We start from the raw sequence: 17,179 nt of genomic DNA on the forward strand, positions 1-17,179 counted from the left end.
GGTATTATGGTGGTGGTGGTATTGTTGGTGGTGGCATTGTTGGTGGTATAGGTGCTGGTAGTATTGGTGGTTGCCGTATTGGTGGTGGTGGTATTGGCAGTGGTATTTTTTTTGGTGGTGGCGGTTTCGGATTGTTGGTGGTCATACTGGTGATGGTGGTGGTGGTATTGGTGGTGGTGGTATTGTTTGTGTTGGTAGTGGTGATATTGGTGGTGGTGGTATTGATTATAATTGTGTTGGTATTGGTGGTGGTAGAGGTGGTGGGATTGATAGTGGTGGTTGGATTGGTGGTGGGATTGGTGGTGGGATTGGTGGTGGTGGTGGTACTGGTGGTGGTATTGGTGATGGTGGTATTTGTGGTAGTGGTGGTATTGGTGGTGGTATCGGTGCTGGTGATATTGGTGGTGGTGGTATTGGTGGTGGTACTGGTGGTGGTGGTATTGGTGGTGGTAGTATTGGTGGTGGTGGTGGTATTAGTTGTGGTGGTATTTGTGGTATTGGTGGTGGTGGTATTGGTAGTGGTGGTGGTGGTAGTTTTGGTATTAGTATTTGTGGTGATGGTGGTAGAATTGGTGGTACTGGTATTGGTGGTATTGGTGGTGGTGGTGGTGGAGGTGGAGGTACTGATGGTAGGCATGGTACTGGTGGTGGTATTGGTGGTGGTGCTGTTGTTAATAAAACAGGCTTTTGAAAACAACCGGTCAGGTGGTTTAGTGCAGATGACATGTCACAGATGTGCTGTTGTCAGCTTCAGCCCATTAGCACAGGTTTATGTTCTAACTAGAATGCACATGACTTAATTCCCTATTTTTTTCTAAATCCATTTTACTTCGGGGGTTTGAATCATACACAAGATAATGCTGGGTAAAAGTGTTTGAAAGCGGGCACCCATGTTACAGGGGCGGCCCTGCTGCTTAAAAAAACACAAGTGGTTTCAGCTGAAGCAGCGCATGTCCGGCCTGCAGTGATAGAAACTCAATAAAGTAAATAGTGCTTATAGACTAACTAACAGGTCCTGTGTAACAACTGAAGTAAAGGGGGGGTGGAGCTAGCCATGGAAAGAGATGGCCGCTTACTGAGTGAGCTTCTCGTGGAAACCTAACTTATCCTGCAAAATCCTTTATATAACGGATGCAACATGACCGAAACTGGTGGGAACGGCGTACGACGGAGGCACGAGCACTAGAGAGCCAAAAATGATCAGAAATATAAGCGTACAATACTGGAAAGATGATCGACGACTTGAGGCCTAAGGAGTGAAATTAAAACCGTTGCCGCAGGCGGCAGTACAAGCCTTGGCTGCGACGTATACCACGTAATGCGGCCGCGAAGTGAGGCCGGGACCGCTGCCTGTACAACGCCGGCCCTGGAAGGTTGGAGGGTCACTACAGCTGCCAGAGACACGGACCGGTGCCACTGCTGCGGTGAGTGTGGTAGAGAGGGGCGCAGGCGGCGGACCGGGGGGTCCCGAATACATACGGGAGACATCATGGGCCAAACAGCGCAAGAGCGGAGCTGAAACCGGAGGCTCATATTAATAACTGCCTGAAGCACCTACCACAGCGGCTGCCGCGCCTTCACTCCAGGCAAAAGGAACGACGGAACAGCACCGGCAGGGGCCACGGCGCAGTGCACGGTGAGGAGGAGCGCTCTGAGTAGGGGGCGCTATTCTATTTGCAAAATGAGGACACCCAACAGGTGAACGGTCCACTGTGCGTCCGCTGCGTGTCCTGTGGCAGTATTAGGTCCTTGGGGCATAACGTCAATGCGCAGGAAGAACGCTGGCCTAGGCGAGTGAGGTGCTATGAGTCCTGCGCACATGGGGTTGTCTAGTAAGTGAGTGCTCTGAAACTGTAGAAGACAGGGGAGAGGCAATCAAACGTTGGTGTTGCCGGTGAGACATTTCCTGCGCAAAATACCGCACTGACATTGAAGCCCCCTTGTGCATTGAGGGTCCCTCTCTCCTGACTCGCCTGGCCGAGATCACCTACACGGTGGAGAAACAGGGGCAGTCAAACAGGCAACATCCATAGCCTCGGGCGGACTGCGCAGAGGGAGCGGAGACTTGAGGCATACCAAGTTCTGAGACGTAGAGACTGCAGGAGGCCCATCATGAGTGCACTTTGTGGGGTCAACTGGGGAAGCAAATATATATAGAAGCCGAAATCAGTGCATTAAGGATCTACACCTGCAACGCCACCCGGCTGAGGAGCCCGGAAATATATTTGTGGATTACAATCTGGCACAGAACTGCTCCTGCGATAAGAGAACAGTTGCGTGCCGCGCAGCCTACATGGCGCAGATCATTCCTGCATCCGTAGACCTCCTGGGGGGACTGTCTGGAACTGATCCCATTTTGGCGCTACTACAATCTGCGAACCTGCGGGTGAGATCAGACACACAGTTTCACCATGGGTAAGGCAGACCACACTCAGCCCAAAATAACTTTTGAACAGGCGAAGAAACAACAAGATCGCAGCCCTGATGAGCAACCAGCGGCGCAAACAGCGGAAGGAGCGACAGGAGTGACGAATGATGAGATACAAACTATGTTTACCACGATCCAGGCCACACTATCAAACATTGATGGGAAAATAGATTCTTTGACGTACAGAGTTGACAGAATGTCTGAACGCTTAGAGAAGCACAGAGAAAGAATAGACATGGCAGAACGCAGGATATCTGAAGCTGAAGATGGGCAAGTGCAAATGGATGCGTAGCAAACCAGGATGGAGAAACAACTGGCTGCAATGACGGCTAAAGAGGAGGACTTAGAAGCGAGGTCCCAAAGAAACAACATCCGCTTAACGGGAGTTTCGGAAACGACAAATACTGGCCCGAAGGAGCGCTATGTGGAGCAGCTGCTCATATCTATGCTGGGACGTGACACTTTTTCAGATCTTTTCATAGTCGAGAGGGCACACAGATCCCTGGCACCAAAACCACCAACCGGATCCCGACCAAGACCGATCATAGCCAGAATCTTAAACTACAGAGACAGAGATGCGGCGCTCCGAAGGGCCAGAGAGGTGGGCAAATTGACCAATAAAGGTATGGACATCTCTCTGTTCCCAGACTTCACGGCGTCTGTGCAGGAGGCAAGGAAGAAGTTCGGCATAGCGAAACAGAAACTAAGGGACTTAAACATACCATATGCTATGCTGTACCCAGCTAGACTCAGGATTACAGACGACAGGAAGTCGCGGATCTACACCGAACCTCAGGAAGTGTTGAAGTTTATACAACAGAAAGGACAGACGAGTGGGCGGAGAAGGAGAGGAGAGCAGGGTGATCAATCTACTACATCGGATGTTGAATGAGCAGATATCACATAGACATGCAACAGACACTGCAATGGTCATTAGGTGCGCTAAAATGCCACTCACTCTTCGGCCATGAAAGCGAAGAAGCACATTGGATGATACTCGGATATGGGGAAGACTATCCCTTGCAGAACCAGGTAAGTCAATAGACAGTGCCTTTAATTTATGCTCTGCTTGGGCTATTAATGCTTACAAATGTTATTGTCATGCTTGGGACCACTGGCCGCTGTTGCAAAGGTTGTTCTCCACAGAACTACTCAATAGATACTGTAACGTGTTGAGCTCTGACCTATTTGACGACAGGGCGTCTACCCATGTGGCCTTTGCCACAATAAACGGGGAGGCAGCCACACAAGTAAACCACACAAGTTTATTCATTGTTTTTTCCTTTCTTTTTCATGGGAATATATTTTATGCTTTTGATGGGTATGTCTCCACCAACAAGGGAAAGGTGGAGTGGGAGGGGGAGGGCAAGGGAGTTAAGCAAACATTTCTGACCAGTAGTACATCGACATACAAACACAGGAGAGACAACATGAGACGCTTCAGACGCTGCAACTGGGCAGATGGCAGCGACATGGCAGATGACTACACTGAACCATCACAGAACATTAACGTTCCTGACATGGAATGTCAGAGGATTTCACAACCCACAGAAAATACGCAAAGTATTGGCATACTTAGATAGACACAAAGTGGACGTGGCTTGTGTACAAGGGACACACCTGACAGAACTCAGAGAACAGCAGGTAGGAGCCAGATGGGCTACATACAAGCTGACATTGTCTTATTCCTCATATGCTAGGGGGGTCCTGCCGTTAGTGAAACATAACACACCTTTTACGCTTATTAAATCTGTAAGGAATGACCAGGGATGCTACCTTATAGTGAAATGATGCTTTGGCGGTACAGTATTAACAATTGTCAATGTATATGGGCCGAATACCGATGACCCCTCTTTTTACACACAAATTTGGACACAGCTACGTGACTTACAACCCACAGCCATTCTATGGGGCGGGGACTTTAATACTTGCTTAGACCCCACACTAGACAGATCAACAAGAAATGATAGATACGGCAAACAATCGGCCAAAGTATTAAGGAAGGGGTTGGAAGACTGGGACATGGTAGACATATGGAGGCTGGGAAATCCAGAACGAAGAGAAGGCAGCTGTTTCTCATTGTCACACCTTAGATGGTCTAGGCTCGATTACTGGCTTGGGACTCAGGATGTGTGAACATGGACAATCGCCATTGACCACTTACCTAAAACACTTTCAGATCACGCCCCCGTACAACTCAAATTTGCGATTCCGACACACACCCCACGGCAATTCACATGGAGACTAAGACAGTCAGCGCTTCAAGATCAGGTGTTCCGAGAGGAACTACGGCAGGCGATAATAGATTATTTTGAACACAACTCTGGATAGGTCACTAGCACAAAGATACTTTGGGAGGCTTTTAAAGCCACCATCAGGGGCCACTGTATTAGTAAACACGCGGGCATCCTAAGGGACATCCAACTACAACTGAAAAGGGTAGAAGCTGACATTGCTAGACTGGAACAGGAATTCGAAGACACTCACAATGACTCGCTGTTAGCTGATATCAGGACACAGATAGATAAATATAATGAGTTTGCAGATGACGTGATAAAATAAATTTCGCGCAAATACACGGCCAGAAGCTATGGAGAGGGCGGGAGGCCGGGAAGGACACTGTCACATAAAATCAGACCCACCCAAACCACTGCATACATAACATAGATCCACAACGATCAGCGTAAACCAGTGTATGACACTCCGGCAATACTAGACTGTTTCACCAAATACTACGCTCAACTATACAATGCCCAGGCAAAGGTCTCTACATCTGAAATACATGAATATTTAAACGATGTGGCACTGGCGTGGCTGTCAGATACACACCGAGAGTACTTCTGCCACCACATAACTAAAGACGAAATTGTAGATGCTATTAATTCACTCTCAAATAATAAGGCCCCGGGCCTAGATGGACTTCCGGGAGAATTTTAAAAGAATTTTGAGATTTGCTGATTCCCCATCTAGCTGAAATGTTGGAGGAAGCATATGAGGAGGGCACACTCCCGACATCCTTTAGTGAGGCACTTCTGATAGCACTTCCGAAACCGGGAAAGGACCCTACTGAATGTGAGTGGTATAGGCCACTATCCCTGATAAACACTGATGCCAAGATACTGGCAAAAATAATAGCGACCAGAATACAACCGTTATTGTGCAATTTAGTAATGCCAGACCAGGCAGGGTTCATGCTAACACGGTCCACCAGAAAGTGACATTTCTCTGCTCTAAAGGCTCTTTGTACTTGCAAATTGGTTCTAATACAATGCTGAGGTTGGTGAAAAGTTGCTTTGTGCATTCCCTGTAGACACCCACACACCAAGAAAGGGTTAGGTGTGTCTGTGTGTCCATCTGCATCCTGGTGGCTCATCCTGGGCAGGAGGGGAGGGAGGAGCTGACACTTACACATGAATGGAAGTGTCCTACCCTCAGACAAAGGGTTGTTTACCCCCTGTAGTGATTCTGAAGCCAGGGCTAGGAAGAAATGACCTCTGTGCACTTCAACCATCCTTCCTTGAAGTCACACCCACATTAAAGGCCCAACTGGGTATAAGTAATGGGTTTTTGACCACATCGAACTAGGCACCTCTGGACCTGTAAAGAAAATCTGTCAGGATGATGGACTGCTGTGCTGCTATAAGGACTATCACTCTGCTTGACTGCAGCTCTAGAAGAACTGTTTTTCTGCTGTGCTGCCCTGCTTCCTGCTTCTCTCTGACCCTGGTGGTGATGAACTGGACTCTGCTTGAACCTAGACTGATCTCCAAGGGCTTGTCTCCTGTTTTTGAGCCTCAGGCACATCGAAGACCCACCACCTGCTCCTGTGCCTGGTCTGCTGGAATTGGACCCAGGTGTTTGCTTCAGTTGAACCAATGACTCTCCTGTCTGTAGGAGAACATCATTGGCTTTTGCAGGACAAGGATCAGCACATCATACTCAGAACCAGTGCATCGCCTTAAAGAACCAACTCATTGGAACCAGTGCATTGCTGCCACTGCCATGTGGGAAGATCAATGTATCCTTTCGACTGCATGGAGAAACCCTGCGCATCGTCGATGGAACCAATGCCTCTTAGCTCGGCGCATTGTCTTTGGAACAGGCGCATCGCCACCACTGCATGAAGAAAATCAATGCATCACCTTGACAGTGGGATCGACACTGATGCATCATTCGGCTGCACCCTGCATCTGGCTATTGCGACCAGGATTTTTATACTTTGTTCAGCAGACCTTGCATGGCTCCTGTATCTGGTCCATGTTCCATTGCTTGAGGCCTGAGCTCTTGACATTGCCCTGGTCCAGTGTAACGAGATAACGCCCATATCCACTTATTCCATCTAAGAGCTATTTTTACATTTAACCTTTAAAAAATCATATCCCAAATTCTTATTATTGGATTTTTGTTCTTTTGGTCTTGTTTTATTTATAGAAATCATATATATTTTTTTTAATTGGTGTTGAGTTTTTTGTGGTGTTTTCACAATTTTACTGCTCAAATACTTTACACGTTGCCTTATAAGTTAAGCGTAACTTCTTTGTGCCAAGCTACCAGAGGGTAAACACAGATTCATTTATGGTGTGAGTTAGAAATTGGGGGCTTTATTTGGCAGAGGTTTGCACCCTGGCCAATTTGGGACCCTTATTCTAGTCAGGTTAAGAGAGTCAAACAGCTAAGATCACCCCGGCTCGCCCCCCTTGGTAGCTTGGCACGAGTAGTCAGGCTTATCTCAGAGGCAATGTGGAAAGCATTTGCACATACACACACGGTAACACAGTGAAAATACTACAAAGGAACACCACATCAGTTTAGAAAAATAACCAATCCACCATATACAAGTGAAGGTATCACTTTAAAAAGGATTTTAAAAAAATCTGGCCATAAGAACTATGGATGCATTACTTTTAGCACAATGTATCTGGGATGGATTGAATTTAAAGACAAAAACAGACGCAGGTAAGGTGACCTTACTCCCAAGGGAGGTGATGCGTCAGTTTCTTAATGCCAGGAGAGGTGTTGTGTCTGTTCCTTACTGCAGCGCAGGGGAGGTGATGAGTCAGTTCCTCACTCTCAGGGGAGGTGATGCGTCGGTTCCTTACTGTGAGGGAAGGTGATGTGTCAATCCTCGATTCCTTACTGCTTGTCTGCGTCGATGGAGAACTTGGTGTACAGGGATGATGGGTTGAAAATCCAGATTCGGAACAGGCACTGCATCAATTTCCTAGAAGCGGAGCATGTGATGCTCTGATTTTTTCAGCTGCACAGCAGGGCCTGCACCGGAGTCAGAGCGTGTTCAACAGAACTCTGTCACACAGAGCTCGGGACTCGGGTTGCAGTGATCTTTCAGCCACACGGTAGATGCTGCAATGATTGTTTGTTTTTCAACTGCACGGCGGTGCTGCATTGGAAAAACGGATGCAGAGTGTTGATGCGTTGATTTTCTTGGTTCTTAGCAGCAAAACCACCTCCAATGGCCCAAGACTGGAATTGGCACCACTTGGCAGGTCAGAACTCCCAGCAGACGAGTTCAGGGGCTGCAGATTAAGTCTTTGATGTCCCTGAGACTTCTTAACAGGAGGCAAGAGCATACAAGGCCTTAGAGAACCTTGGGAAACAGGATGTATTAAGCAAAGTCCAGACCTTTTACTCCCAGGACAGAAGCCGCAAGCAGCAGGCCAGAAAACAAAGCAAGAGGCAGAGTGTCAGTCTCCTCCTGGCAGAATGTCCTCTTAGTCCAGAAGTGTTCTGAAGTTACGTTGTTATAGCTCCAGTAAGTATACCAGTTTCTGCCTTTGAAGTAGGCAAACTTCAAAGGAAAGTCTCTATAATGAACAAGACCCTGCCTTTCCCTGACCTGCCTCCCGACAAACTGCAGGGGGGTAGAGACAGCTTTGTGTGAGGACAGGCACGGTCCTATTCAGGAGTCAGTGACAACTCCTCCCACCAGTCTAGCTCAAGAAGACCCATTAGCCTGGTGATGGCCCATCAAAATATGTAGGGCATACCTCAGTTCCCTTTGTATGACTGTAGAGAGTGAATGAACAAGCAGCTCAACTGTCACCCTCCCTCAGACATGAATTCCACAGGCAGTCAGAGGCACAGAGTGGTAACGCAAGAAAATGGCCACTTTCTAAAATTAGCATTTTTAAACACGCAATTTAAAAGTCAACTTCACTAAATATGTATTTTTAAATTGTGAGTTCTGGGGCTCCAAAATTCAAAATCTCTCTCTTCCTCATTGGAAGTTACACTCGGAAGAGGTAACAAGTCAGCTCCAATCGGAAACACGTATGGCAATCAAAGCAATGTCGCCTGTGTGGAGCTTGGGATGAGTCCTTACTGCATCTACTATGCATCTGCCCTGCATTGGCAGACATGCGCAAAAAGGATCTTCGGGAGATCTTTAGGAAGGAACAAATAAGAACTTGTAGAGCAGCAGTGATTCCCTGTCTCACGGGCTCATCCATCCCATTGTCCTGCAGAGCCATATACTTTTAAAAAAATGCAGCAAGAGATTTGGCCAACGCAGAACCCGTTAACCAACTTACGCAGTATTAGAATACCTGGTTTTGAAACTATTTGAAAGTTCTGCTTACATGTTAACTTTTTATACTTTTTATAATAATAATCACAACGTGTATCCTTAAAAGTTTTATTTATGGTGGTTTTTCCACCCTTTTATGGTTTTTTATGAAATCAAATAAAAGTATATTCTTCTTCTAAGTCAGCTCCAATGATATCCTATTGGAGAGATAGATTGCAGCTGCGACCCATGGTGAACTCTAAATGATGTCTCGCAGCATGGTTTTAAAAGTGATCCTAGTAAGCCGTGTCTGGTGGCTCAGTGGACTAATGCATCTACTGTAAGGTCCTGCGTTCAACCTCATGGTCACAGGTTTGAATCCTGGCGGGTCCACTCAGCCTTTCATCCATCTGAGGTCGATAAAATGTGTACCATTGAGTTTGGTAACAACAAACATCTGTTATTTAGCGCCAAGATACCGGTAGTGGTGAACGTGTGCTGTACAAATACACATGTTATGTTATAGTACTGAGACGGCGTTAACCTCGGTAATTAACAACATCTGAGGTCAGGTTGATGCTGGTCATGCTACACTACTGATCCATCTAGACCTGATGGCGGCCTTCGATACCATATCCCCTTTGAGACTACTGGGCAGGCTAAAGGAAATGAGGGTTAGGGGCATTGCCCTAAAGCTGCTTACCTAATTTCTTACTGACCGGTCGCAAATAGTTAAGATGGATCAATTTAACTCAACCCCTAATAATTTTTTGGGTGGAGTCCCTCAGGGCTCCTCACTGAGTCCTACTCTTTTTAACATTTATGTTACCCCTCTAGCCAAGGTTGTTAGATCCTTTAGGCTGGAGGTGCTATCCTATGCTGATGGCACCCAAATTATGACGTCTTTCATTAACAGCATAGAAGCATCTGCAACTAATTTTAAAAACTGCATGCAGGAAGTGGCCTCCTGGATGGTAGAGAACTATCTTAAACCTAACGGAGACAAAACGGAGGTGTTGATCTTTGGTCCGATGTTTGGTGGCATGATGCGCTTAGCCCATATCCTTGCCCAGCGTCCATAGCAAAAAATCATAGGGTTATAGTTGATAACTCCCTGTCCCTGGGCCACCAGATCAATAGAACGGTGTCCACCTCCTTCGGAATTATCAGGGTCCTTAGGAAGATTTCCCAATTTCTTTCTTTTTCTTCCCGAAAGCAGGCAGTCGTTGCCCTAGTGTTGTCCAGACTAATGTAATGTCCTGTATTTGGGTATTAACAAGGGACTTGTTCATCATCAGCAGCTTGATGGGCCTTCCCAAATACCACCCAGTCTTGGCATCTATTAGGAAGCTGCATTGGCTCCCACTTGGACGGAGAATTCTGTTTAAAGCCCTCTGTCTTACCCATAAGGCTTTTCACAACCTAGGTACGGAAGGCATTAAACGGCTCTTTCGAAGATACGCGCCTACCAAGCAGTTGAGATCTGCCAGTAAAAATCTGCTGGTAGTCCCCAGGTTTAAGAGAGCAAGATGGGGTAGGGGTGGGGGGGGGGGGTAGAGCCTTCTCCTTTGCTGCGGCTAGGCCCTGGAATTCCCTCCCTTTTGCAATCTCTGGACTGGAGTCTCATTCTCTCTTCCATAAGGCCCTAAAGACTTTGCTCTTCACCAGCTTATCACTGTGAGCCTTTCTTGCATTCTTGTCTGATGGCCCTTTCCACAGCGCCTTGATGCCTCCGGGCAAAGGTTCCGCTTTATAAGGCTAATATTCATACATTCATGTCCATGCCATAAACGCCTTACTTGCAATAATTTATCATTGGTTTACCTGCGCACCATTATTGAGCATTCTCATACTCTATTCCAAATACACATTCAAATTAGAAAACACATTCACACAAAAAATCACAAAATTGCTCGCCTTTGACATTCTGTGTTGAAAGGTTCCAGGTTAATAAATGTTCTTGCTTCTCTCGCCATATTGATTTGCCTCTTGTGTGATCTCATCACAGAACATGCTAATTTAAAAAAGGTTGCTGCCACAGTTTTGGGCTGACTCCTTGAAGAGCTAGAGCAGTGCTATATTAACCACCTTTGAAAGTGGTAAATGTTTGCTTGTCACATGAACTGTAAAGTCAACAAAAACAACATACCGGGGTGCAACATAACACGACAGCCAAAGTGTGAACACAAAACAATATGTACAGGACAGTACAACATGATCGCATTGCAGTAAAGCAGTACAAAATCATAACAACTCCAAACTAAACACCATAACAGCATAACATTCACTTTTTATTTCCGTTATATCTTCCCTCCCTCTGTGTACTTCATTCAGGTTCTGTTTGTTTGTTATTTCAGGACCCACACTGTGGAATAATCTTTGTGTCCACGTTTGGAGTTCATCAGTCCCATCTCTTTTAATTATTTAATTAACCTTGCTTCTAGTGATTGTAAGCTGCTTTCTTGTCAATGCTTTTCTTGTTTTGTACTTTCTCATTGTTATGCATAACATGTTGGTTTGAAGTACTTCACTGTATAACCACAAATACAAGGTATAGTTAATTTGCCCTCTGGCTGACAGCAAAGCTCACACCTAAACAGAGGCCACAATGGGCCAGCTGACAAATCTATTATTTTAGGTGCTGAGGAACACTTGACTGCTCCTGATCATTGTGTATCTGGAAAGGCATTCAAGATATGTTGTTTTAAAACAACTTAGAAAGAAGTTTGGATTGATTTGCTGAGTCAATTCACTGGTGAATGAAACACGTAAAACTACGTAAAATGTGGGTTGAAACAAATGTGAAAGACATTTCAAGTGAGCAATGGTTGAAGGGTGATTCCTCTACTAAGCCAGTGGATAAATGGTGTGACCCAAAGGCTACTACCTGGGCCTAATTACGAGTTCAGAAGTTTATGTACCTCCGTACCCGTGGTCCAACTGCAGTAAGTTTGGAGGTCCAACTGAGTATCAGGAGATAGTCTGATTGCCTTTGCAAAGGCCACGACTGAACTGCTGACACCAACAGCACACCACCGGGGTCATTGTAAGGGAACGCAGCTGCCATAGCGTGGTACAGGGGAACTACATCACTCTCCATATTGAGAGTTGACTTTTCCACAAGCTGACCACGGTGGTGGCACCACTGTCAAAAGGTCAGCAGAAATGAATGATTTGAAGTGCATACTCACCCCTCTCCTGTTCTTTCCAGCAGCAGTCAACGTAGATCCCTTTCTCCAGGTCTCCCCTTCACAGCAGCATCTTCACCCCAAGGAATAGGACCCCGTCTGCATCAATCTACAGGTAATTCCTTTTTGTACCATGTACCCATTGCCAGGACTGGATACATATGGGCTGGACTCCGGCAAAGTGTAGGTGGTATGTTTCCACATGTATCATTCATATGTGTGCATTCGACACATATGCAGTCAAAATGCTCACACTTGCATTGATACATATGGAAAAGTACTCACCACCACTGTGAGACCGTCATGGCAACAACGTGGACACCGCTGTCAATTCGTAATACAGCAGTCAGAAGACCTCTGGCACTACGGTCTTCTAGAGGCCATGGCCACGGTATTTAGGTGGTCAGACCTCAAAACAAGTGATGGGGCTCTCTGTATATTTGCTCATAACATAAGGTCGTCTTTACCAGACCTACACAATGGCCAGGAACACCTAATTTAAAAGCTGTCAGCCCTTATAGTATTACATGAGGTTACTGCAATGTAATGTAGAACATCACCTATTGGTGGCTACTTGGATTGATTGTGTCTTCTAGAAAAGTTTGGAATAGTTACAGCTGCAATGTATCAACATATAAATTAGCAATAGACACCATGCAGGTGAATCATTGCCCCATAAAAATGAAAGAAAGAAGTAATAATACAAACAATTATAACTGGTTTACCAGTCCCCTATTTTTTTTTTCAATTCAATAAGTTTCTTCTAATAGTAAACATATCAATTGAGACTGCCAGACATCCGCATCCACTTTCTCACCCAAAATGGTGTATGTTCCTTATCGACTTTCCCTTTTTTTGTTATTGCAGATATCCTTGATAATACATGGAAAAAGGAAATCAAACTGTAGTGACTGACTTCATCATGGTGGGTTTTAGTGATTTTCCACAACTACTAGTTCCACTTTTTTGGACTTTTTTGCTTATTTACTTCTTGGTACTGGTCGGGAACCTTCTCATCATGGTGATTGTCTATTCCAACATACAATTGCACACACCAATGTATTTTTTCCTCACAAACCTTGCCTTTGTTGACATCTGTTATACAACAACGATTTTCCCAAACATGCTGGCTCACTTCTTTCTGGCAGGAACACACATCTCTCTAAATGGATGTTTGCTGCAGGTGTTTCTTTTCACATCCATGGTATCTACAGAATTCCTACTTCTTGCAGTCATGGCTTATGATCGATATGTGACCATTTGCAACCCTTTGTGCTATGTAAAAACCATGAATAATGTAGTTTGTATGAAACTGGCTGCCGGATGCTGGCTACTTAGTTTCTTAGACCCAATACCAGATTTTGTACTATTATCTAGGCTCTCATTCTGTATGTCTCACACAATCAACCACTTCTTCTGTGAAGTGACAGCTGTAATGAATCTTTCATGTAGCAGCACTCGCGCTATTGAGACAGCAACCTACATCATTGGTTTTATATTCGGAGTAACACCTTTTGCTTTAACTATCACATCTTACGTCAACATCATTTCAACAATCCTGAAAATCCGGTCTACAGAGGGGAGACGCAAGGGCTTTTCCACCTGTGGCTCCCACCTCACTGTGGTTTTATTATTCTATGGAGTAATCTGTTCTACGTACATGAGACCAGCATCAACGTTTTCGGTAAAATACGTTATATATGTTGCTTTAACGCCACTATGTAATCCCATTATATACAGCCTGAAAAACAAGGAGATTAAAAACACCCTGAGGAAGACAAAGAATACAAAATAGCATTTAAGAAACAAAATAAAAACTGATTTTTTTAATCTTTCAAAGCATATATTGCAGAAGTACCTTTAATTTATTACTGAGGTTTTTTTACAGATCTTGGTACCAAGATGTTCTTGGGTTTGGCTTTTCAAATCCAGCTCAGCGATAGGCACAGGTAATATATGCTGTGACGCAAGAAGTGGAAGACTGAGCTGTTACGTACCCTCCCCTCATTTGGGTCACCCCTGTTAGATTCTCCTAGCACTGAGTTTCGGATAAAGCCAGTCCTCTACCAACAAAGGGAAAACCAACAGGCATCTAATACTGCTCCTTGTGGGCTAAATACATCTGAAAGGTAAGCGTCGGGAAGGGATAAACACATCTGCAAGATATGCGTTTGGAAGGCATGAACACATCTGTAAGTCAAGCATTAGGAAGCCATGAACACAGCTGGAATGTAAGCGTCTGGAAGGCATAAACACATCTGGCAGATAATTCAGGAGCCCAAAAGCAGAACACACACAACAAGAAGTCATATTTGTGTGGGTTTATTATACTCTAACCTACTGTAAAATATATATATTAGAATCATCATGAATATAAAGACAACATTAGCAAACAATAATACAACTATATTAAAATGTACTAATAATACTAAACTTCAGTGTTTGTTAGGGAAACTTCTATCTTCTATTTGTTCTCATTCATGCCAACATTGGGACACCTTGGCATGTGCATGCGTCCCAGGAATCTAGGTGTCTCTTCCACCTGTCACAGAGAATACAGGGTTGTATATTGATTGTGCCTGGATAGGGTTGTTGCAGTTGCTGGATGTGTGCATAATAACCCATTGTTATGTGAGAGTAACATTTTACTGTAAATCAATGGTCTTGTGCTTCATTGCCCAGGAAGGTCGTATGGCAGCCTTTTGCCATGAAGAGTTTTTGCGGCCACTCAGTTTAAAAGCCATTAGTGAATTGTCAATTATCAGTTTTTATTATTATAGTGAGTGTGCATTATTTGCATCTATATATGTCTCTGTAAGAAAGCATTTTGTTAGTCATTTCACACAGTTATGACAATATGAACACAACAAAGCTAATTAGTCCCTGATGGCTTATACCTTATAGGTGATCACATGTTATGCATGGATGTCATAAATAGGTGACATAATGATAAAAGACTTCACTCCAAAGTGGTTGCGGGGTAGAAACCACTACAGGGAGCTACCAGAGACATGCATCAGGAATGGAGTGTGGTTACTTTAAGCTACGTCCTCAAGCATAACATTTTTGTCATTCGTTGACCATTAGAAAGAAATGTAGGTAGTCTATTTCCTGACCAATGTTCAGTTAGGGGCATATCAACAACAACCGGCGATAATTATCGCTCAGAGCTCTTAGCGTGAGGATAATTATCGCCGGCTAGCGTGAATTTTTATCACTGAGATAGCGTGCTATTTGCAACGCTTATCTCAATAGCGATAAAAATCTACACGCTAACAGGCTAACGTGAGATTATCGCTGGAAACCCAGCGATAATCACACGTTACCTTGTTGATAGGGACAGGCAAACTTAGCCATGATATCCTCCTTCCATAGGATATCATGGCTAAGTCTGAAAATTAGCAGACGTAAAAAAGCAGCGTTAACCGCGGTTAGCGCTGCTTTTTTTGTCTCTAACAGGGTTAGCGACATTCTTGATAATAGGAGAAATGTCGCTTAGCGACATTTCTCCTATTATTTTACTCTGGAACGCCCCCTTTGCATCTCATTAGAGATGCAAGGGGAAGCGTAGAGTAAAGGGTGCTAACATGCAAATTTGCGTGTTAGCACCCTGTTGTTGATAGGGTGCTAGTTTTATCTCTGCTTTTTTGGCTTTTAAAGCCAAAAAAGCAGAGATAAAGCCCTTGTTGATATGCCCCATATGTCTCTTAACTTTCTCAGCTCTCATTACAGTGATTGATTTAATGGAAAACTACAAGTCTAAATCGCTGGCTATCAAAACATTGAGAAGGGCAGATAAATGAAAATAATTGAAACTATTGTTTTAGACGCTGTGTTAATTAAAAAAAAATTAAACTTAAAAAAAGTCAAACTTCCAACATCATTACACGCATATGTATGTTTTAATATATGTCGCCCATGGCTGGCAAGTGATCTATGGCATGTGTGGCACTTTCACCCACATCTATCTTTCTACCCACAGAAAATTCTGGAACTTGTAGATAAATTCCAGGTTGCTGAATTCAATTAGTAAAACAACACAGAAAAGGCTCCAGGTGTGACACGACAACGGACCTCTTGTAACTACCTCGGTTTGATTCAATGCATGCATGTGAGATATACCACAGACCTTCAATGCAAATTAGAGACAAAATCGATATGCCACATGCCGTAATGAATACTAAATGTATAAAAATGAGTACTTACTCACAGCAGAATGTGATTTAGGATAGCATTAATGTGGTGATCAGTGAATAATATGAATAATAGATGAAGTGAAATGAATAAAACACACAACAAATCAAATGCCCATCACAGCGAATACAATATGGACTAATTGAAAAGAATATACACTCCATACCCATGTTCCCCTTTAAGATTTTCTAAGTGCACGTTTATGGACTCCAAGTACCCAAAAACCCATACTGCAATTCTATGCAGTCAGACTTTTCGATGAGTCAGCAAAGCCCACCCCTATCTTTTGCACATTCCCTAACAATGTCTCCAGATGTGTGCAAATTCTCCCATACTGCACATCCACTTGTCTGCTGATGTTTGCAGAGTCTCCCACACTGCACATCCACATCTGCTGATGTGTGCAAATTCTCATGTACTACAAATCCATACGTCAGTTGATGTATGCAATGTCTCCCATACTGCACATCCATGTGTCTGCTGATATATGCAAAGTCTTTCGTACTGCACAAACACGTGTCTGCTGATATATGCAAAGTCTCTCATACTCTACAACCACATGCCTGCTGATGTATGCAAAGTCCCAGTACTGCACATCCATGTATCTGCTGGTGTATGCAAAGTCTCTCATACTGCAAAATCACATGCCTGCTGATGTATGCAAAGTCCCCAGTACTGCACATCCATATGTCTGCTGATGTATGCAAAGTCTCCCATACTACACTTCCATCTGTCAGCTGATGTATGCAAAGTCTCCTATACTGCACATCCATGTATCTGCTGGTGTATGCAAAGTCTCCCATACTACACTTCCATCTGTCAGCTGATGTATACAAAGTCTCCTAT

General features: G+C 44.4%; 1 protein-coding gene across 1 annotated transcript; it reads left to right on the forward strand.

The window, feature by feature from the left end:
* The first annotated feature begins 13,022 nt into the window (after positions 1-13,022).
* LOC146813055 (olfactory receptor 5V1-like) lies at positions 13,023-13,934 on the forward strand. Its single transcript, XM_085614689.1, has one exon. The coding sequence runs from the start codon at positions 13,023-13,025 to the stop codon at positions 13,932-13,934; it is 912 nt and encodes a 303-aa protein (XP_085470815.1).
* Positions 13,935-17,179: the final 3,245 nt, after the last annotated feature.

The sequence above is a fragment of the Triturus cristatus genome, chromosome 7 (assembly GCF_964204655.1).
Source record: "Triturus cristatus chromosome 7, aTriCri1.1, whole genome shotgun sequence".
NCBI lineage: Eukaryota > Metazoa > Chordata > Amphibia > Caudata > Salamandridae > Triturus > Triturus cristatus.